The 23676-nt window shown below is 46.0% G+C and overlaps 1 protein-coding gene across 2 annotated transcripts in view; it reads right to left on the reverse strand.

Moving 5' to 3' along the window:
- LOC131399210 (contactin-associated protein-like 4) overlaps positions 1-23676 on the reverse strand; it is a 174435-nt gene that overhangs the window by 136014 nt on the left and 14745 nt on the right. For both annotated transcript variants that reach the window (XM_058533395.1, XM_058533394.1), the window contains exon 2: positions 1787-1897. In XM_058533395.1, the coding sequence (XP_058389378.1) occupies positions 1787-1897 (111 nt within the window). The remainder of the gene's footprint in view (positions 1-1786; positions 1898-23676) is intronic.

Raw genomic sequence — 23676 nt, forward strand, 5'->3', positions numbered from 1 at the left:
GGGGGAAGCTGGGGGCATTGATTACATGCACAACAAAGTGATCACACTACGAGACGACCGTGTCCACACCATCATTGACCAGCACCAAAATATTGGCTACGTGGAAGGCGGGGCTCTCATCTGTGCTTGCTCCCCTCACAGAGGCTAGACACACCTGCATTCAGCCACCTCTTCCCCTAATGTTACCCCTGCAATAGTGAAACAAAAGGAAATATAAAACAATCATAGAAAAGTGTCACAACATTTTTAAACATCTATTTTGTAATAAGCACTTGGGCGAGAGTATCTATCTGTCCATCTATCTATAATGGAAATCTAAAATACCTAAGAAATCGTATGTGAATTATGTTTTTTTATGTTGCAAATGTTCACTGTAATAAAGTGGTCAAATGCTGAGCACTAAGGACAACAAGAAGCTTAAAAAAGGAGCCGAGAAAGTGATTTAAAAGGCAGGGTGAAGAGCAAAGTACCGATTCCAGGTCTTCTTTGTGTAGCTGTGCTTTCCACAGGTATTTCCTGTGCGTTTCCTTGGAATTTATGCACAGACTTGCACCTCAGCATTTCATGGCAAGGATCACAGTGATGCCTTCCCCATGACTGGAAGTTTTGTGGTTTTTTCTTTCCCAGAGCAATTTAAGATGCAGTTTTCTGTGGTTCTCAAAAGCGTGGGCACCTGGTACACACTCCCAGAGCAAAGTCTCCAAAGATACAGACAGAATGGCCCTAATGAGCTGTAAAGGTAGCTTTCAATTCCCATTCCTCCACGAGAGAGATGTTAAAGGAAGAAAATTGAATATTTTTTCTTTTTTTAAATTGGCAAATATCTTTTTAGAATGCTTTTCTAGGCTTCTGTCATAAGCAGAATAATCGTCCACCAGAGGTGTCCACTTTCTACTCCCTGGAACCGGTGACTATGTCACCTTATAGGGCAAGAAGGAATTCAGGTAGGTAATCAGCTGGATCTGAGATTATCCAGGATCATCCATGTGGGCCCAGTGTAATCCTGAGGGTGTTTAAATGGAAAGAGGGAGGTAGAGGAGTCTGAGAGATGGCAGCAGGAGAAAGACTCCACTGGCTGTTGCTGGTCTGAAGATGGAGGAAGGGACCACGAGCTCAGGAGTGCAGGTGGCTTCTGGAAGCTCAAAAAGGCAAGAAAACAGACTCTCCCCTGGAGCTTCCAGAAGGAACCAGCCTCGCCAACACCGTGATGTTAGCCCGGTGAGACCCATTCCAGTCCTTCAACCTTCAGGACTGGAGCATAGTAAATTTGTGTTGTTTTAGCCACTAAAGTTTTAGTGGGATCTGTTATAGCAGCAATAAGAAGCTTATACACCTTTCAATTTCTTTGTTCAACTTGAAACAGATGAATAATTAAATAATCAGGGCTAATGTACCCATAAAAGTGAATATTTGTGATAGAAAAAAATATTTTCCTAGATAAATGACTTGGTATATGCAAAAGTGTTTAAATGTTTTCATGGTGAAATGATTGTAAAAAGGTTTATGTGAGTGCAAGTCACAGCCATTTCAGCCATAATTAGCTCCATAGTCCCAACGTGCAGGAGAGAAACCAGCTTTGCCATTCTTGGTGATCAAAGATATACAATATCTACACACCACAAATTTCAAATGGAAGCATGCCTGTAAATCCGTTTAAATATTTGTTTGGAATTTTATTTTCTGTACAATACATAATTCACTTGTAATACTTTATCAAAAGAAATACAAGAATTGTTGAAAATCAATGAGCTCACCACGATGAATAAGAGGTAGGAAGCCGACTCACCATCTCTTCGGTTAAGTCTTGCAAACCCGGGACTGTGGCCGCTGGAGAGCTCTGAGGAGCTGCTGAAGGATGATGGGGGCAGGGCAGATACTAGTGGCTCGTCACAGTTATCTGTCGGGGGAAAACACCGAATTCAGGTTAACACACTCGTTATCGCCCTTTGCAAAGTGGTAACCTAAAATGTTGCAAACTCCAGAGCAAACCCAGTGTGAACGGAGAAGGGCAGACATTAGAAAACTACAGGATGTCCACTGTGACCGCTCCTGCTGACCAGACAGAACAACGAGGGAGGAGGGGTGAAGTGCCTAAAGAAACGGGAGAATGATGTAATTCATAGACAAAGGAAAGTGCAAAAGTAATAACACAGTCAACAAATCAGAAACAATAAGATTTAACAAAGAGGCTGGGTATATGATCAATATACCAGTATGAATCACCAAAGGTGATGATAGGCCAAAATGGTTAATGTAAAATAAAAAAATAGCCATTTATAATAACAACAAAAATATAAGGTACCTGAGAATGTTTCTGAAAAGATATTCAAGATATAGTGGAGAAAATTGTAAAATTATTAAAGTTTATTGACAGACAGTACGTAAGACCTATGTAATCGGAGAGATATGCCATATTGGCGAATAGCAGAATCATCTCTTTGATGCATCAAGATGGCCTGCTACCGGGCCTTAGTAGAGACTGAACGCTTAACCGTGGGCCGCCAAGTCACCATGCAGCCTGGGCTGCCCGTCATGAAGTGGGTACTGACTCACCAAGCCACACAGTTGGGTGTGCAAGCAGCATTCCATTATCAATGGAAGTGCAATGTATGAGATTGGGCTCAAGCTCACCCTGAAGGCCCAAGTAAGTTACATGAAGAAGTGGCCCAAATGCCCATAGTCCCCACTCCTGTGACACTCCTCTCTCCCAGCCTGCACTGTGGCCTCATGGGGAGTTCCCTGAGATCAGCTGACAGAGAAAGAGAAGACTCAGGCCTGGTCTACGATGGTTCTGCCTGATACCCAGGCACCACCTGAGAGTGGACAGCCGCAGCCAACAGCTCCTTTCTGCAATATCCCTGAAGGACGTGGTGAGGGGAAGTCCCCCCACTGGGCAGAACTTGGAGAAGCACACCATGGGCTCAGCAACATGGACTTCTACTCACCAAGGCCAACCTGGTCATGGCCACTGCTGGGTGCCCAGTCTGCCTGCAGAGAACAGCACTGAGTCCCTAACTGGGCTGTGGCCACTGCTGGCCCGACTCCCTGGTGATCAGCCAGCTTCCTGGTAGCAGGTTAATTACACTGGAGGGCTTCCATCATGGAATGGCAGCATTTTGTTCTTCCAGGAACAGGCATTCTGGATACAGATTTTCCTTCCTTGAACACAATGCTTCTGCCAACACTACCATCCATCGGCTTACAGAATGGCTTATCCGCCACATGATATTCCACACAGCATTGCTTCTGATCAAGGAATTCACTTCACAGCAAAAGAACTGTGGCAATGGGCCTATGCTAATGGAATTCCCTGGTCTCACTGTGCTCCCCATCATCCTGAAGCAACTGGCTTGACAGAATGGCGGAATGGCCTTTCAAAGACTCAGTTACAGCACTAGCTGGGTGGCAATACCTTGCAGACCTAGGCAAGGTTCTCCAGGGGGCTGTTCATTCTCTGACTCAGCATCTAGTACATGGTGCTGCTTCTCCTACAGCCTGGATTCACGGGTCCAGGAAACCAGGGGTGGAAATGGGAGGGGCTCACTAGTGACCCACCAGCAAACCTTTTTATTCCTGTTCCTGCAACTTCAGGTTCTGTTAGCCTAGAGGTCTTAGTTCCAGAGGGAGGAAGGCTTCCACCAGGAGACACACAATGATTCCATTGAACTGGAAGTGGAAACAACCTCCCGGCCACTTTGGGTTCCTCATGCCTCTGAATCAACAGGCAAAGAAGGGAGTTACAGTATTGGCTGGGGGGATTGGTCCTGACCACCAAGGAGAAATTGTGCTACTCCTCCACAGTGGAGGTAAGGAAGAGCGTGTCTGGAATTCAGGAGATCCCTTAGGGCATCTCTTAGTATTACCACACCATGTGATTAAGGTCAATGGACAACTAAAACAACCCAATCCAGGCAGGACTAACAATGACCCAGGTCCTTCAGGAACAAAGGTTTGGGTCACCCCACCAGGTAAAGACCACAATGAGCTGAGGTACTTGCTTGGGCAAAGGGAATACAGAACGGGTGGTGGAAGGTGGTTATAAATGCCAGCTATGACCAGGTGACCAGTTACAGAAAGGCAGACTGTAATCATCATGAGTGTTTCTTCTTTATTTTGTCATGAATGGTTGTCTGTGTGTATGTGTGTTTGTGTGTGTGTACATAGATAGATGGATATAGATAGATAGATGATAGATAAATTAAGCTATTGTATTTGTTTTCTTCCCTTTCTTATTCCATTATCATCTAACATAAGATGTATTAATAATATTCAATTTTATATCCTAGTATTTAAGTTACAGGCATCAAAGGAGAAGAGTAAACATCACCCAAGGACTTTGCATCCTCTTCTGGGGAAAGGGTTAACATGTTTTTGGTTATACAAAGGATAATTGTGTCATATTAGGTGAAAGCATGCCTTTGTTACTGTCTTTATTAGGAGATTACATCTGGTTTAAGGAGATGTGAACGGGTGCCAAGTCGACAAGTGGTGGACCGTGATGGTTAGTGTTATGTGTCAATTTGACTAGAATATGGTGACCAGCTAGTCAATCAAACACTAATCCAGCTGTTGCTATGAAGGTATTTTATAGGTGGGATCAAAGTCAATAATCAGCTGACTTGAAGTAAGGGAGACTGTGCTGGAGAGTCTGCGTGGTTCTGGTTCAACCAGTTCAAAGGCCCTAAGAGCAGCACTGAGGCTTTTCCAAGGAAGAAGAAATGCTACCTGTGCAGAGCGTCTCCAGCCTGCACCTAGACCTTCAGCCCGCCCTTCCTGGACTTGCCCAGCAAGACCCCAGAGTCATGTAAGCTGATTCCTTGCAATAAGTCCCTTAATGGGCATTTTCTACTGGTTCTGCTTCTCTTGTTGAACCCCGACTGTTACAAACAGGAGGACTCGGCACCGGGAACAATGCCTCTCCTCCCCACGTTGATCCATAAATTCAATGACGCCAGCACAGATGTCAGTAAGCCCCACGGGGGAAGGGCGATGATGGAGAATTAGAGGGAAAGGATGGGCGACACATGATCCCTGAGTCTTCCAGAGTGATGAGAAAAACGAGCAGCTTTCAGAAATGTGAAATACAAATCCGGGAGGCACTCCTTGCCCCATCACTAAAGTGTACATTCATTGGGCCTGGGATTGGAACTATTCCACTCTGTACCTTCTGCAGAGACCAGTAGAGTCTTAACAGAGGATATAAACAAACACACTGACAATGTACAACTGGCACAGGAGGAGTCTGGGGGTTCACCATCATCCCAGACCAGTCATCCCTGGCACATATTCTATCTGCCTGGGCTTATCTTAGGGAAAATGGAAGCTAATAGAAAATTCTGCAAGTTCTCCGCAAGAGAAAGTGAGATGAGTTGAGTGCCTCCTGTGGCTCCTCATCTCTTCAGCTGTACATCACCTGTCATCTGTCAAAGGTGACTATTGTAGGCTGGTTTCAATACTTATTATATGAAACGTTCTTATACAACCTAGAACAATTAACCGTCCTTTAGCTTCTTTGTAGAATAGCTTCAATTCAAAACAATCACGTTACATACGAATATGTGCTATCATGTTATTTTGGTAGCATTGCAAGGTGATTTTTCAAACGGACATAAAAAGCCATCCAGAGTTCAAGTTTTATATACACAGAGCTTAATGTGAAAGAGATAAGGCCTATTGAGATTCCTCTTTAACAGGCATAGAAAATAAATATTAAAGATAGTATCAAAAATCATTATTTTCATTATGACTGCTATGCAGATAGAAAATCCTCACAGAGAGAACACAGCATGAGGTCTGAGCAAGTGATCTGGAGGAGGAGACAGACTGGATCAAAGGCAGACTTCTAGTCTCCAGGCATGTGGCCGACGCACACGCCGAGGTGTGGACTGGCGCTCGGGTGCAGCAGAGGGCATGCAGACCAGACAGCGGCCCACGGCGCCCTGAGTGCCTGGATCCCAGGCAGAGCCCCTCAGCACGCACTTCTCACCCGCCCAGTAGGCAGCAAAGTTAGACCACTGCATTCTCTAAGTAGAAATAAGGAGGAGAGCAATGCACAGCCTCAAGTAACGCAGACATTAGTTGTATTAATAGGGTCCACGGTAGAGGGGCTAACACTGATCTTACTTCTGCATCCTTTTCATTTGAATGCAGACAGCATCTGTCTCTGCCCTTCTCAACTTTCAACACAGCAGCCAAGGCGGTTACGCCTTCATGGGGAGGCCCCTGCTCTGCCGAACCCACGCAGGGCCCGCATCTGTCCAGGGGATGTCCACATTGTGCCTGCATGGCCATTGCCTCCCAGGCTGCACTGTCTGGGCCCGGCGGCCCCCACGTGCCCTCCTCCAGGTCCTCACTAGGATTCCACCTGCTCCAACCCACACACACCCTGTCCCCATCCCCGCTGGTCTCTCTCTTCCCAGAAGTAACAATAAATGTCTGTTATCTAAGATGCTGCATTGGGGTAGGTTGTTACTTAGCATTATTATGGCAATGGCTGACTCACAAGGCACTGTGCAGCCCCCAGTGCAGGGGTGTTGGTGCCTCTCTGTCACCCTCCACTGGTGGGCACTGGGAGACCTTCTCCCTGTAGATCAGGGTGGTCTGGGGCGGGCAATTCTGAGGGTCATTCTTCTTGCTTCTTGGCAGGTCTGAGGGTGGTGCCTGGGGCCCAGACCTGGGACTTCCTTGAATGCAGCACACCATCTACTGGCCTCCCTTCCTCTGTCTGGCTCTGTTTTCACCCTCACTCCCTGGGGTCGCCTCTCCAGATGGTGTCTTCTCAGCCAAGACTCCGGGGTGAAGCACTGAGGTCAGAGCTCCAGGAAGGGGCTGTGCAGGTGGGCACCCTGTTCAGGGGTAACAGGATCCTTTGGCCCCTGGAAAGTGAGGTGGTGACCACTCTGTCACATCTGGCATCCCACTTATAGAGAATCTTCATGGAGACAGCGGGAGGGGAGCCCTGGTTTCCTGGTGATGCAGATGCCAGGACAGATGACTGTCGGCGTGGTGAAAGACTGTGGAGCGGGTAGCTCAGGAACCTTGAAGACAGAACACGGCATCCACAGGGGTCCGCTGTGAAGGCTGGATGGCTGCGGCACCTTCCCCAGCACAGTCGCCCTGTGGCAGAGCTACGGGGTGATGGCTGTGGGACCTCGCAGACCTCCACACCATGGTCAGGCCCCCTAGAGAGGGAGGGTGCCTGGAACCTGGTTAGGGAGGTTCAAGCTGGCACCCTGGAGTCCTGGGCCCTCTGGGCTGGGAGGAGCAGCCCCTCCCTGTGACAGAGGACAGAGCCCCCCTTACCTGGAGGCCAGAGGTCACACCAGGCCTTACTGGCCTTGTGTAAGCATCATCCTTCTCACCTTGGCCAGCCTCCCCACATTCTTCTAGATAATGACCAGGGTCAGATCCCAGCACACCACCAGAGGGAAATACAGAAAACAGCTTAAACCCAAGGAACACAGACCATCAGGACTCAGGGAAACAGGGGTGGATGGACCTGGAAGGACTGGCACAGGGTGGATGGTGACGGGGTTGGTGACCCAGCTGCGCTGGCCAAGGCTCCCTGCAGAGGTCCTGCACCCACAGAGCCTGGTCTTCAGTGAGTGAGGTGGAGGCGCAGCACGGTCGTAACCGTGCAGAGGGGTCAGCGGTCTTCTGTAGACCAGAGCCCACACCACGGAGCTGGGCCAGTTGGGTCAGTGGAGGCAACTGTGACCCAGCAGTGGGGACGGGGCAGCTCCAGCCACAGAGGCAGCGACAGCTTCTCCAACTGGCGCCTGACCACAGGCAGGACCACAGCCCAGCGGTGGGGGGTCACATTCTGCCGCCGCCGGGGGACTCGCGGCCCCAGCCCCCTGCTGCAGTTTGGGTGACGGCGCTGAGAGGCGGTCGGTCCACACGCCCGGCAGAGGGGCCGCAACCCAACACCACAGCCCAGCACGGCTTCCCCATCCCGCCTTCACCTCAGCCCCCCGCCCCGGGATTACCTTCCAGGAACCAAAGCCTCGGGGGGACGGAGGCAAACACCCTTTATTAATCTGATCACTACACGACTACACGCACACACCCATTTCTCTTTAATTACAGCGGTGACGTGACTCATAACTGCGGACCCATCGCCGAGCTCTCCCGCGGGCTGCGACGAGGTCGGAGCATCCTCCCCACGCGCCGCGGAAGGCCATCCCAGCATGACCGCGCTCCGCACTCAACGAGGAACGCTGGGGAAACTGCGGATCGGGAGGAGAATGAGGACGACGGAGACGACAGCGGGGGAGACAACCATCCCCAGAGAGGGCTTCAGGGTTCAGACGACGCAGTTCAGAAAATGCCCCAAACGAGTCTCGGGGCAGCGTCCTGCACACAGCCCTGTGCCCCGCCGTCCGGGTGAAGATGGCCCCGTCCAGCACCAGGCCTCCCCCGTGGGTTCTTTGTCTGCAGCTGCATCCCATCCACCCAAAGCTCAGAGGCTGAACCGCAGGCTCGGGCCGTCACTGAGCCTCACGCTGGGCTCCACCGGGCCAGGGTGGGGGCTCGGCGGGCTCTCCCCAGGCTCGGGTGGGCGGGTGCAGCTGGCTCTTCTCACGCTCGCAGGCTCGCCCGGCTTGGGGCTGGTGGTGGCCGGATGAGAGGGGAGGAGGTGGAGGCCCAGAGTGGGCACAGTCCGTGGGCCAGAGCAGGTCCCGAGTTCATCCAGATTCGAGAACTCTTGGTAGACTCTTCCACTTCACGGAGGAGCGGAGAACTGGGGACATTCGCAGAGGATCCTCCATGAATCTGGGGCCAGCTCAGGATGCTCGGTAGTAAAGCTCAGTTATTGTGACAGTGGAACTGCCGCGTTTGTGTGGAGAGCTCAGCGGAGGAATTGGCAAGCGGTTATTAACTGACTGCGGCCCAGCCCCCCGCTCCGAGCTCTGCTCGTGGAACGGCCCTGACTGCCGGCAGGTGCACGTCCCACACTGGAGACGCAGGAGTGTGGTAGGGTGCGACCCCCTGGGCCCGCGTGCCCAGACCCAAGGCTGTGCCGCCAGCGACCTTCCCCCCAGAACCCCTTACCGCTCTCAACCCACAGCGTCTTTTCCCACCTGATGCTTCTGTCTGCACGTGGCTCTGGGGGAGCGTCAGGGAGCTCCCCTCAAGAACTCTCAGGACTGCCTAGACGGGAGAGAACGGCCACTCTGGGGGGATTATGCAGTGAGAGGAGGGAGACTAGTGAGCCTGGTGACGATGCCACGCTGGGGGATCCCTGTCTCCACTAGTTCCCCTCACAGGAGGGAAGAAGTGATAACGAATCCCCACGCTCCTTTCTGCCACTCACATCCTTCCTTCTCTGTGGTTTTATAAACATTAAAAGCCAACGATGCCACAAAAAATGCTATTTAATGAATCTGAAGCCTTGAGAGAAAAGGCTGAAATGGCATTTGATTTCCAAACCAATAAAGATAGCAACTTAGAAAGAGAGTTACAGACCGTTTCACTCATAAATAACTGTGCAAAATCCAAAGGAAATATTAGCAAAATTAATTCAGTGGTAAATTAAATGTGATATGTACAAGAACTACGTGGCTTTCACGCTAAGGATGGAAGAGTGTTTTGTTTTTTTAATTAGTAACTTCATTAATAGATTTCAATGGAAAATTCCATTCAAAGAAGTTAAAATACTTTTGATTACATTTAATGTCTTTTCCTGGTTTTTTAAATGATCTCAACAAATTAGGAATATATGAATACTTCATAATATGATTAAGAGGATTTGTCCATTTAGGCATCAGTGTCATTCCAAATGTTTATCTCAAACCAACACTATCATCACCCTAACGAGGAAACACTAGAAATAATCTGATTAAAGGCAGAGGCAAAACAGGGCTGTATCCATCGACATCGGTATTGTTTAAGGTTATTCTAATGACATTAAGGAAACTGGAATATCCGTACCTACTGATGGAGAAACCCAAGTATTTAAACTCGAAAGTTATGATAAACATTAAAATAATTCAGTTAGAGAACTACAAAATTAATATAAAAAAACAATGGCTTTCTAATATGCATGTAAACACCTGAAAATGTAATGGAAAAAAACAATATCTGTTTATTAACAAAAATCCAAGAAATACACATAGGAGTATAGTAATAAACAAGAAATGTAGGTAAGTGGAGACAAACCCACTGTTTCTGACAGCAGATCTCACAGTTTAAGGATGCTAACAGGCTCTAAATAAATTGAAGCACTTGGCGACATCTCAATAAAATAGTGTTGGAAAATAAAGTTTACAAAGAATCACAAACATTAGAGGAAGCAGGAATTATTGTCAGTAACAGAACCTTTTGAAGTGAGATTGCTGAGACGCAGGTGAGGAGTTTCAGGGTGGAGAGTCTAGTGGTGCCTCTCCCATGTGATCAGGCATGGATGTGGGGCAGCTGTGGACCGTCTCAGTCTGTAAACGCACAAGCACTTTGACTCCACGGTCCCAGCACTGCGAGGCTCCTGCAGTTCCTCAGGGAACTGAGAGTAGGTTCTACATTTGGTGCCAATTAATTGCGTGTATGCATGTATGCAAACACACGTGTATATGTGTACATATGCAATCATACGTGTGTGTGTGCACGCCTGCAGACGTGCATGTGTGTGGTTACGGTGGGTCCACGTGTGGAGGAGCCACATCCTCCTGTCACCACGCATCTGCTGTGCAGAATCTGGAGTCAGTCCCTTCACCAACCACCGCTGTCTGGAGTGAGAACAAGGCAGTGGAATCAGATCAGATATAAAAAAGCATTATCAAATAATCCAAATAATAAACTATGAGGTGTAAGATTTTAAAAAATGTTTTTAAAGAGTCCAATTTCAGAATTTCTAGTTGTTCTTAAAATATTACTTAGGCTTTAGTTTGAAGAAATAGAAAATTGCATCTTTTTAATATGAGATATAATTTTCTCTGAGTCCATAAAAGTGAAATTCAACCTGAGGAAAACTACCACGTACAATTAAAAATCTGATGTTTTCTGAATTTCTCAATGAAACTAAAGCAAAATGTGGTATTGAGATAGACAGTCAAATGTGAGCACGTTAAAATGGAAGCTCTCGAAGGTAGGAATTGTCCCACGGCCGACCGTTCACTCCGGAGTGTGTGGAAAAGAAATAAAAGTATAAAAAAACACAGAAAACTACACATACAAATAAATCCAAGAATGTATTTTCTAGACTGAAAAATGAGCATTTTATTGCAAAACAGACTGTCCGTCCTGCATCTCCCCATCGTGTGTGTGTTAAAGTGAGCCACCACTCAGCTCATGGGAATAAAGAATCACAGATGTCCTTGACTTAAATGTGCCCTAATACAAGTTGAACAGTATAAAAACCTGAAGACACTTACTGAGAGTCAGACTGCCCTATACCACCAACACAAATTCCAGAATTAAAGGATCAGCGAGGACGTGAAGCAACATTGCTGGTGGGAGGGTGAAATGGCCCTCTCGAAACCCCTCAGGCTGTACTCACTGAAGCCAGTTACCCTCATCTAACAAGTCTGCTAATGGACACGTTCTCAATAGAAAAGATCCTCCAGGTCCACCAAAAGACACGTAAGAACACTCACAGCAATATTATTCATGATATCCCCAAAACGGAGAAAGCCCACAGGCTCATTGCCTTAGAACAGATAAATAAGCTTGGGAGCAGTTACACAATGGAAACCACATAGAAATTTCCAAATTAACTTGCTACACAATGGCGTAGAAGAAGCAGCCAGACATGATGGAGAACAAACTCTATGACTCCCGTGTACGGGATCCCAAACGAGAGAACCTTTCTATGGTGACAGGAACTCCTGCGGGTCCCCATGGGCTCGGCTGCAGGAAGTGCTTCAGTCTCAACGTGGTGGTGGCTCCCCCAGTACCGTTTGTGAAACTCCCTTGGGTTGTGATTTCATGATTTGTGCCCTTTTCTGTGGGTAGAGGCATTGTGTGTGGCTCCCACCGGCCCCTGAGTTACGGAGGAGACAATTACTCCACCTCCGAGGGCTCTGGGCTCCTACAACTAACAACCAAACATCAATGGACTAGGTGTGTAAAGGTCTAAAACGGGTATTTTAGAGAAAAAAAAGATTATGTGATTGAATAAAGCCCATCAAAATAGATAGCCAGTCAGCACTACACACATTTGCTTAATGAATAAATGAAGAACATGTTCTTTTCTGTTAGCAAATCAATCAAGGTAGTTTAAATCTGGTTCATTTCAGCCACAATAAATCATTAACATGAGTCAAATTAAGTCTTGCAAATATCACCTTGGCTCCAGCAGGACCAGGTGAGAACGGAAGGGTGGGCAGTTCAGATGCCTCGGGCTCGGATTCCACCTACAGGTGCTCATGGACCAGCCCTCGTCTTAGCCGGCAGCCCCCACCTGCCAGCCACATGAAGCTGTGTCAAGGGCACATTAATCATACATGAGATGAGATAAATAATGTCCCAGAAGTGTACCTGGGTATTTTTGTGAATAATCGCCAAACATATATTAAAAACTAAAATAACAGAATAACAGAATAGTACATGAAAATTAGAATGAGAGAACTTTTAGTATATATTAAAAATAAAAACAGAATAAAATTGCAAGTACTGAGTACTAATGTCACTCCAGAGTCACCCCTCTCAGTGCTTGTCAGTTGACATGGCCTCCCAATGACCATAAGAAAGTCTATGACTCAAATATACAAAAACACTAGTCAAGAAAAAAGCACGCTTCCTCTTCTCTCTGTCAGCAACCAGGCGGACTCACTTATGAAAAGGTAAAGTCGGTGTATTTATAGCTTTGCTGAGGAAGCAGATAAGTCCTGACCTTATTGGCTGTTCTTTGTAACTAGATATGTCCAGGGGTGCATTTTGGAACGTGGCTGCTTCATTCGCTGTGGACCTGGAGGCAGCAAGTGTTCAAACCTCTCCAGGCTGTGACCTCACAGAACAGAACCGAGGGTCCCGGTGCTGGAGGAAGGATGCTCGCTTTTCTCCTGGACTCCTCCGCTTGGCCTGCTAATGAGGGGGCATCTGTAACACCCAGGGACCAGGGCCACAGCCCAGTGACCTTCACGGACAGTGCTCATCTCCACATTCAGTGGGAGGAGTGGATGGAGAGGACATGACGGTCCCACAGGCCACACCCAAGACCCCCTTACTGATGCTGGCCCAGGAACCCTATAGCCTAATTACCAGCCCCACACGTCATGCTGAGAACTGAGCGGGCAAGGGTGGGTGTGAGTAGAATCGTAAAGCACACAGTTGTCATTGTAGTGGGTTGTGGGCTCCCATTTTGTGAATCCCTGCATGTCTACACATCAAGGAGATACTTCATCCCAGACTTCCATTGGCATAAACCACACAACTCTGGGAAAGTGGCATTTTTTCTAGAAGGATGTTTACACACCCCCACCCTAGCCAGGGGCCGTGGGGGGTCGTTGGTGGGGTGTTGAGATTTTAGTGACTGGAGGCAGAGAGCAGCCATAAAGACTGTCAGTAATGAGAGTGAGTCCCCCACAAAATATTTATACTGGAAGATTCTCATTTTTCTGCTTAAAGGAAGAAAAGTCAATAAGTATCCACAGCTCCAGAAAATATTTCAGAAGTAGCATTTTATGGAGGAAATTTATAAATTGAGTGAAGTCATAGAATTTCCAAATTTGCACAACTCTATGCAGTGGAAACATTAGAAACAGCTAGATCAGCATTTTGCAAACAGAAAGGGGGTTTTAATACTTTCGTCAAAGTAGGGCTGGTGTCCAGAGCTGGCCTCATGGGTGGGACCCAGACCCCAAGGACTTGGGTCCCCTACAGCCCGGGACATGCTGTGAACCCAGCCTGGGGCTGTCAGTGTGGCAGGTCTGCCAGCGCATCTGACTCAGGGAGGGGATGGTTGTAGCCACACCACATGGTGTGCAAAGTAGACTGTTCTGTGGCTTCAGAACAGGCAGGACACAGGCTGTGGGCTTCAAAGATGAAGCATGAACTACACAGGCAGCTGCAGAAACCAGGAGCTGAGGGGAGAGATCCAGGTAGGGGCAAGGCTACCTCATCCACAGCTGCATAGAAGTCAAGTACTGCCAACACTCACCCCTACCCTCACACGTGTGCTCACACACTCACACACACATGTTCACACTCACAAATACACATGCATGCACACTCATCATGCAATCACACATGCACACACATGTTCACAGACTCATGTGTGCACTCACACTCACGCATGCTGGCATACACTCACACAGTCATGCACACGTACACACCTGATCTCTCATACTCTGTTGCATGCACAGACACACAGATGCTCACACTCACACACACAAACATACATGTGCACACACACATGCACACACACACACTCACACTCTGCCCATACTGTATCGGGACGGCATTCAGCCCAGGAGGGTGACAGCAGTGTCTGAGGGATGTCCTGTGGTATCTGAGTGGCAGGACATCCCCCACATGACTAGCAGACTCAAGAGAGAAGGACGCAAGCAGCTGGAGATCTGTACCACTAATGACACAGAAAACAGCTTTGGAAACTCAACTGCTACATCTTATCATTTTAATCTTGCCCTAAATATGTGGCTTTAAAATAATTTATCTATCCAAAATGACTTAGCTTGCTAAATTATAAACTGGAGAAATGGCTTGATTGTATAGATATTTACAATCTTAATGTCAAGAGTCACTGTCCAACTAACTTTGCTTAAAGCACCAGAATGACAGAACTCATACTTAGAACAGCAAATAAAGTATGCCATGTGTGGCTATTTCTGGTGATTGTTCACAAGAAGTACCAAATTATTCTCATCCTCATAAACCACAGTATATAATTGCGTATATAGTAATGCATGATATAATGTAAATGGTGAAGTATTAAAAATGAATATAATTTGCAAATTTACATCATACTAATTTTGGCAATGTAATAGGTTCACAATATATTGAATTATAGCAGAATATAAGAATGGGACTTTGTCTATGGCATATTTCTCTACCACAAGAAATACAAAATAGCAATAAATTAGTAAAGTAAGGATAAACTTAAAGAAAAAGAGATGAGAGTACAAGAGAAACTAGAAGAGTGATTTCAGCACCTTACGATGTGAGTGCAGCATAGTTTCCTGATCGGAGAACTGTTAGCCAGACCCTCAGAGCTGTCACTCTGTCCCAGGGAGGTGCTCAGAGAAGGAAGAGCTGGTAGCTGATGGGGCCTGCAGAGCTCCTGGATGCTCAGTAAGGGGGACCCCGGGTCCCACGGGAGGCGGTTGCAGGTGGAGACTGAAGATGAGAGGTGGGCTGAAAGTCTATTATAAATAGCAAGTCTCTCTGCTTCCTTGAGATGGGGAACTCCAGGCCCCTATCTAACCAATCTGAACATTATTCTAAATCACCTAGAGGGCTTCTTAAAACATAGATTGCTGACGCCACCCCCAGTTTCTGATTTGGCAGGTCTGGGGTTGAACCAAGACTTGGCGCTTCTAATGAGGTCCCAGGTGATGCTGAACCTGCCAGTCCTGGGACCACCCCATGAAACCCACCGAGAAATCCACCTGGAGAAGCTCTATTATTCAATCAGAATTGTCAAGACACAGAGAGAGAAAACTATAACCCATTAGCAAGAGGAAAAACAGTCCACAGAAGCAGGCACAGAGATGCCCCACATGTTGCATCTCTGGATCAGAGATTTTCAAATAGCTATAGTCCCTGTGTTAAGGATCTAGAAGAAAAGATGGACAAATATATGAATGGTGAGGAATTTCAGAAATCACAGAGATGAAATCTCAAAGAGTCCAAAGGAAATGTTAGGGATGGAAAGCAGGCTATCAGAGGTAAAGAGTTCGGTCAACAGGCTTACAAGCAGGTTGAACAGAGTAGAGGAAAGAATCAGTGAGCTCAAAGATAAATCAATAGAAAATACATAAACTGAAACACAATGTAGAAAAAAAGAGTAAAAAATGGGAGGCATTCAAGAGCTGTTGAAAAATATCAAACTCTCCAATCTATGTGTAGTTAGAGAATCAGAAGGAGAGAGAAACAAAGGAAGGAACAAATATTTTAACAGACAATGGTCAAGAATTTTCCACAATCAATGACAGAGAAGAAGGCACAGATCCAAGTATCTCAGATAAACCCAAACAGTATAAATAAAACAAAAATGTTTATAGTAGATGCATCGTAATTAAATGGCTGAAAGCCAAAGATAAAGTGAAAACCTTGAAGACAGCAGAGGGGAAAGACACCTTACACACCAAGGAAAGAGATGACCATGAGAGCAGAGCCATCCTCAAGGCCGACATTCTGGAAACCGCGGCGTGACGCGGCTGAAATGCTGAAAGGAAACAACATATCTACCCAGTTTCCTACTGAGCAGTAATGTCTTTCAAAAAGGAAAGTGAGGTAAAGACATTTTCAGATCAAAGAAAGCTGAATAATCCACTGCAGGCAGACCTTCATGACAAGAAATTTTAAAGAAAGTTCTTCAGGCAGAATAAGAGTGATATCAGATGGAAATGTGGACCTACACAAAGAAATGAAAAGTGCCAGAAACAGTAAAAACGAGGGTTAATATAAAAGACACTTAATTTGTTTTAGTTGCTTTAAATGTAATTGACTGCCTAAAGCAAAGACAGAAACAATGTATTGTGTGGTTTATAAATATGTGGCAATAAAATGTATGACAAAAATAGCACAATGGATGGGAATGAGAAATGGAAGTACAGTTGTAAGTTCTTACAACTATACATGAAATAGTATAATATAGTTAGCATGCAGACTGAAACAAGTTAAACGTATATTGTAAACTTTAGATCAGCCGCTATTTTCTAAAGGGCTATAGCTAATAAGCCTGTGGTGGGGATAAAATATAAACATAAAAATTATTCAATAGTGGGCTGGCCCCATGGCTTAGCAGTTAAGTGCACACGCTCTGCTACTGGCGGCCCTGGATCGGATCACGGGCGCGCACCAACACACCTCTTGTCTGGCCGGCCATGGTGAGGCGGCGTCCCACATACAGCAACCAGAAGGATGTGCAACTATGACAGACAATGATCTACTGGGGCTTTGGGGAGAAAAAGGGAATAAAAGGAGGAGGATTGGCAATAGATGTTAGCTCAGGGCCGGTCTTCCTCAGCACAAATAGGAGGACTGGCACGGATGCTAACTCAGGGCTGAACTTCCTCACACACACACACACAAAAATTATTCAATAAATTCAAAAGAAACCAGAAAAATAATTGGCTAGGATAGCTTTGAAATTGCAGAAGAGAAAACTGAATTCAAGAATTGCTTTTCTGGGGGCCAGCCCAGTGGCGTAGTGGTTAAGTTTGCACTCTCTGTTTCAGTGGCCCAGTCTTCACAGGTTCGGATCCCAGGTGTGGACCTACACACCACTCATCAAGCCATGCTGTGGCGGCATCCCACGTACAAAAGAGAGGAAGATTGGCACAGATGTTAGCTCAGGGCCAATCCGCCTCACCAAAAAAAAAAAGAATTGCTTTTCTGCAATCATGCCACTTTGCCTGACCCTGCCGCCAAAAGGCAGGCTGAGCCAAGACCACTCAGTATCTGCTTGGTAGACAGACTGAGAATACCAATGTCAGCTGCATGAGAGCAAGAAAGTCGCATTGACGGCACCAGCCTTGCAACCAGACCAGCCTCTGACGGAAATCCAGTGCTTAGTGAATACCGCCTGAATGACCGCATAATTTATTCTGTTGCTTTGTCCAGCACTTCAACTTTCTCCCCTGAATTCCTGGGCAAAGTAGTTTTCATTGTGTGACTATTGTGGAGATCATCGTAATCACACTTTGAAGCTCTGCTAAAGCAACCGTGAACTGCTTAATTTTTTTAAAAACTCACAGTAATTAAGAAAGAACAAAAGAGTGAGTTTTCAGTAATGAAATCATTTGAATATATCAACAGTTGATATATAAGAAGGGAGACTTTTAAATGAAAATCAATGGAATTTTTGGTGATGCATTTTTTTTTAACCTCTAATAGCTTTCATACGGTCATTTAATGTTAGAGAGAAAACCTGTGAGATGTTTAAAGCTCGGGTTGGTCCTGTGATGTTTCAGTGTTGGGAAGAGGAATAGCTCTAAAATGCCTCGAGGGGACTCGGATGCAAGAACTAACCTGGAATTTGTCACACATTTATATTATACAATATAATCAGAGTAATCTTCCCCTGTGACATCACCTATTCTTTTTAGCAACTACATTATCAAATTTACTTCAGAGATATTATTTCTGTTTTCACATTTTTAGGGTAAAACCTAGGTTACATGAGAAACTATTTTTCCATTCTTTTAGAGGGATCTTTTTGATATATTGAACACTATCTGGAATATAAAATAAGTTGAAGAAAATAACTGCAATGCCTGTAAGCCAAGGAACTGCTGATATGAGAATATGGTGACAGGTCATTTTAGGAATGGGGAATGTGCTGTATCCAATGAACAAATGGAAGGTTCTGGAGCTAATCTAACTGCCTCTGAGGATGGCGCTCCAGGCACCATCTTCTTGGGACAGTTCCTGGAAGTGACACCCTGCCATGGAGGGTTGTGTCCTCCTGGTCAATCGTTTTCCATGGACAGAGAGAAGCTGGATTGCCCAAAGGCAACTAAAATCAGTTTGTTCTCAACAAGAATGTTTTCCAAAGACCATTGACACAATCTTTCTAATTTTGTTGAAAGAGAAATCCACAATCAGCAACTAGAAAGGAGATGACAAGCTTGCAGCTCTGAAACCACACCCAGTGTCTGGGTGATGGACGAGGTCCTGGCCCTGTGGGCTGTAGGCTCAGATGGTTCTTAAGGTGGAACATGATGAATTAGCAAGTATTTCAGTTTATCTGCAGGAGGCACCACTGCAGGTGACATTACCTGGAGGTCACCTGTGGGTTCACAGGCACGGGGGACGAGCCACAGCGAGGTCTCCATGCAGGACCCAGCTGACCCCACAGGGCACCTGATGCTGGGCCGGCCCTGCAGAGGCGCCCAGAGTCCGAGCAGGGGCCCAGTCTCCGTGACCTGCCCCCTCGCTGACCAGTAATAAGATGGGCAGCCCTGGAAGGGGTGGGCACACAGCGAGGTGACTCCCTTCAGCCAAGGGGGATCCTGAAGAGAGACTCCCGCTGAGGACTGGGCCAGCAGCCAGGGAAAAGCCCTCCATCCGAGAAGGTCGTGTGGACAGCCAGTCCCCAGTTCACCCCACGGGCTCCCACGGCAGCCCTTCTCCAGCGTGGGCCTCGGGGACCCCAGGGATCTGGGGACGTGTGATGGCAAAGCTATTTGGGTAATAATTCTAAGATGGTGTTTGCCTTTTCACTCATTTCCTAACAAATCTAGCATGGCGTTTTCCAGTAGCTGCATCGCATGTCCCCTCAGCTGTCTGAAAAACCCGCTGGAGGCCCCTCCTCCAGCGGCACGTCCTGTGAGGCTGGGTCTCTGGCTCGCCAGGACTGGGTGCCGAAGGGTGGCGCAGGCCAGACAGGCGGGAAACCTGCGGCAGGGACGCCACGCCATGCTCACTGCCGCGTCCCGCTCCACGCCTTCTTCTCTTGCTTTGGAAAACACAGATGTTTGTGAAAAATATGCTCTTTACGCTAAACTGTCATGGCTTTACTGTGGTTATTTTACGTGAGTTAATAACTATTTTAGGACATTCCCAGCTTTAACGTCGACTGTGATGAATACCCACAGATGTGACCCTAGAAACAGGAGCTGTCTGGGCCTTGATTCCTGAGAACCACCGACTCTCGAACCCAGCACGTTGCGAACGACTATTTTATGCTGTTGGGTCCCGTTCGTTAGTGTCTTTTAGCTGAAAGTTCTGTGACTTTACATAATCAAACAGGCAAATGTTGAGTAAACACCAAAGTAACTTCTACAAAATAATTTCACTTAATTATTAAATTGATTGAAAACTATATGCCATTTCCATCACAAAGCAGAAAATTAAATCATTTTAAAAAGAGTCCGTGTTTGTAGAGAGAGCAAAATTAGATTACCTTTAAATAGAGGGCCTCTTAGTTCGCACTAAATGAACTTATATGAACGAAACAACTACGGCTAGTTACATGTTCTATATTGTTTTCATGAGGAAACAGCTGAGAGATGAAAATTTACCTGAAGAGGCTACTTGAGACAATTTTCTTTAGCTCTTCCCAGGAAGATAGCAATAAAAAGTTGAAATACTATTTTTACTCAGAAATCAACAGAATTCAGAATGTGTAGAATCCTACGGTGTATCTTTTATTTTCCTGTGTAAATCTGAACCTATATCCATAAATTTTAGGAATTATTGGGGCTTCCAAAATTAAATTCATCTATAGGAATATTCTGATCTCTCATGGGAGATACGGCTATTATATGCTTATTGAACTTATACTAAAACAATAAGAAAAACAAATTCACGATGCCTTATTTTATTAAATGTTTTATTCCATTTAAAGGACTATGCAAGACAGCTGACAATTTGAAAGCTTCTCAAAAGTTTAATGATAATGATTATTGCTACACCGTGTGATGATAGTAACACCCTCTGGAAATACATCCCCTTGTCAGTAAAAGCCCTGATTATGATGTTCTGGATAGGAGAGGAAGATGAAGGTCCCTAGACCGAGTTGTGAGTCATAAAATGCGATGTTGGGAGGGACTGTAAAGAGAAAGGTCACAACATTCTTTTGATCTGATGCGGGTAGACACACTTTCTCACACATGAGTATTTTTTCTCTCTTTTTGCCATAATGATTTTTCAACCAAGAAATAATTTTTTCAATTGATAAGATGTGCTCTTTTTTTTGAACATGAAGGAATCGTTACTAAGAAATCACCAGTTATCTGATTGATAAAGCTGCTAACTTTCTGGCACTGTTGTAATAATCTTATCAAGGGCACAGTGGTCTCCTTCAGCTGTGTAGATGTTAAAAGCACGAGTTAAATGCTGTCAGCTAACCCAGAACCAGCCATCTTCTTCTTTCACGTTAGCATCACACAGCTTAGATCCCACAAGCAAATGAGCATTCCAGAAGGAAAGCATGCCAAGCCGGGAGAAAGACCCCAACTGATGATATTAAGTGATCTCATCCAGCAACACACAACATATGAAAACACTGTCATTGTTTTAACATAAATACTTTAAATAGCAATGGATAAAAGCTATTCAATTTGTATCCTATCCAGTAAAATCATAATGCAGTGAATATGGACTTTCTTTCCAAAGAGAAATAATCCATCTCGTGATTCAATTGCAACATTGAAAACATCCCAACCTATACATTCTATCACATCCTGGTGATTTCCTCCACATTTTAATGTCTGTAACTTGGGCCCATTTTTAACAATGTATGGAGGTAAACACTTTCTGCCTCCCTCACCAGATTCAAGCTGCTTTGATCTCGCTTCCCCTCCTGTCTCGTGGCTCTACCACCTCCTACTCGGGACCTTGGTACAATCTGGAATTTTAGTCAAGATGATGGACAACGCTGAACTTCACCGAGCCCGTGACCCTGGAAACAGACACTCCCCGCCCTTCCTGTTCTGGAAACTGCTCTTACAAAGAACTCCTTTCCCACTGAGGTAGCTGAGACACTCCATGCCCCCTTCACCTGGGACGCAGACTCTCCAAAGTCCTCACTGATGGTCAGTTAGCTGAACTGCTGTCCCCACTGATCAAGGGAACAACCTGCTTAATAACCACATCTTGGCTCTGCTCCTCTCCTGCGCCCAGGCCCTGCACTCTGCATGGCCTGCCTGACCAGCAGGGGCCCCTCCCGAGAACAGGGGCCTCTGGGAAACGTTCTCCACCCACTGACCCATCAGGTCACCCGAGGCCCCACACTCACTCCTTCCAGCCGGGCTGACTCCTCCCCTAAAGGGAAAGCCCTCTGTGCCCTCTGTAGACACCATCTACGACAATAACCCTTGTGATAAAGTCTGTCCTGTCTTAGTCAAGATTTGTTTTTTATTGGACACCATAAAGTTATTTTTAATATTAAAAACACACTTAAACATAAGATTTAGTTTTCTTATTTATTTTTTCTGCACAATTGCCTCATTTCTCAATTTTCCTTAGCTTTTTCCTTCTTGTTTTTCTCAAGAGCACTCACTGGGGTTTTCAGAGAGTTTTTGGATAGTTATAACTCCACGTCCTCGAATTTCAACTTGTCTCTATTGTAATCTCATATTTGTTGGTAATTTTGTTGTGTAAATAATTCTAGTCCCAAAGTTATTATTCTTCAGAATTTGGAAGATATTGCTCCGTTGTCTGTTTGGCCCGTCGTCTGATAAGAAGTCTGATTTTTCCTCTGCAGGTAATTGCTGTTATTTCTTCAGAATCTTTTGGAGCTGTCTCTTCAACTGAGATGGTCGTGTTGGTTGGTTGCCATTTCTCAGTATGAGTTAAGAATAGTCAGAGGGAGAATGTCAAATAACAAACACATAGAGACAGAGACTGGATTAGTGGTTAGCAGAGGGGAAGGGGGGAGGGAGGAGGGTGAAAGGGATAATTAGGCACATGTGTGTGGTGATGGATTGTAATTAGTATTTGGGTGGTGAACATAAGAACATGATGTAATCCATGCAGAAATAGAAGTATAATGATGTACACCTGAAATTTGTGTTATAAACGAATGTTACCGCAATAAACAAAAAATAAAATAAACAAAAACAAACAAACAAAAGAATAATCAAGCTAAACCCTCATTTCTTCAGCTTCTGGTAAATTCTCCCATTTTCATATGACAGATTCTTGGCGCTGTGTCGACACTTGTAGCAAATGGACGGGGTAGCAGGGTGGTGGCCAGTCGGTGCAGAGTGTGGGTTCTGTCCCAGCCCCGCGCAGAGCCATGTGGGAGGAGGGGCCGATCCCACCTGCCCTGGTAGGAGCCCCACACCCTGCACCCCACTCCCCACAGGCACGCAGCCAGTTAAACGAACTTCGGGGCCCTGAGGAGGCTGCAGACACCCTGACAACGTGGCTTCAATGTTTACTTTTGTTCTTAAATTCACACTTTCTCCCCATTGCTGGCCCCTGTGGGTTTTTCTTACTTTCTCATCAACTCAACTGTGCATTTAAACTGATTTTTAAACATAGTGTCCAGGACTTTTAGGTGTTCTCCTAGAGAAACCAAATGCACCTTCCCCAGGGGTCACCTCCCTCCACTCTGAAGCCTTCTCTATGAAAGTCTGACCCTGTGAACACCGTGTGTGTGTGTGTGTGTGTGTGTGTGTATGTGCACGCGCGCACGTGTGTGTGACTCTGAACTTCCATGTCTTTGTCCGTTGGTGTGGTATTTTGGGAGAATTTTTCAGTTCTATCTTCCCGCTCACTAATTCAGTGTCGAGAAGCATCCGTTCTGATAGTCATGCTGGCAATTCTGTTTCTTCCATGGCAATGAGAGAGTTACTCAGTTTTCAAGAGAACCAGCCGACTGTTTTGCTTTTGAACACAATATCCTCTCCCTCAGTCTGACTATCAGGCGCACGTTACCAAAGGCCCGTCTTTTGTTGTGATGTTTTTCTCAACTGCATTTTTGTTCTCTAGGGGCCCAATGACTTCCCCAGACTGCTGGGTGGGGCTGGGTTGCATGGTCTCCCCTGGGCTTAGATGTCCTCTTAGCTTGTGTGTACATGCTGCTATAGCTGCCTCCTGTGGGTG

This window comes from Diceros bicornis, chromosome 37 (genome assembly GCF_020826845.1).
Source record: "Diceros bicornis minor isolate mBicDic1 chromosome 37, mDicBic1.mat.cur, whole genome shotgun sequence".
NCBI lineage: Eukaryota > Metazoa > Chordata > Mammalia > Perissodactyla > Rhinocerotidae > Diceros > Diceros bicornis.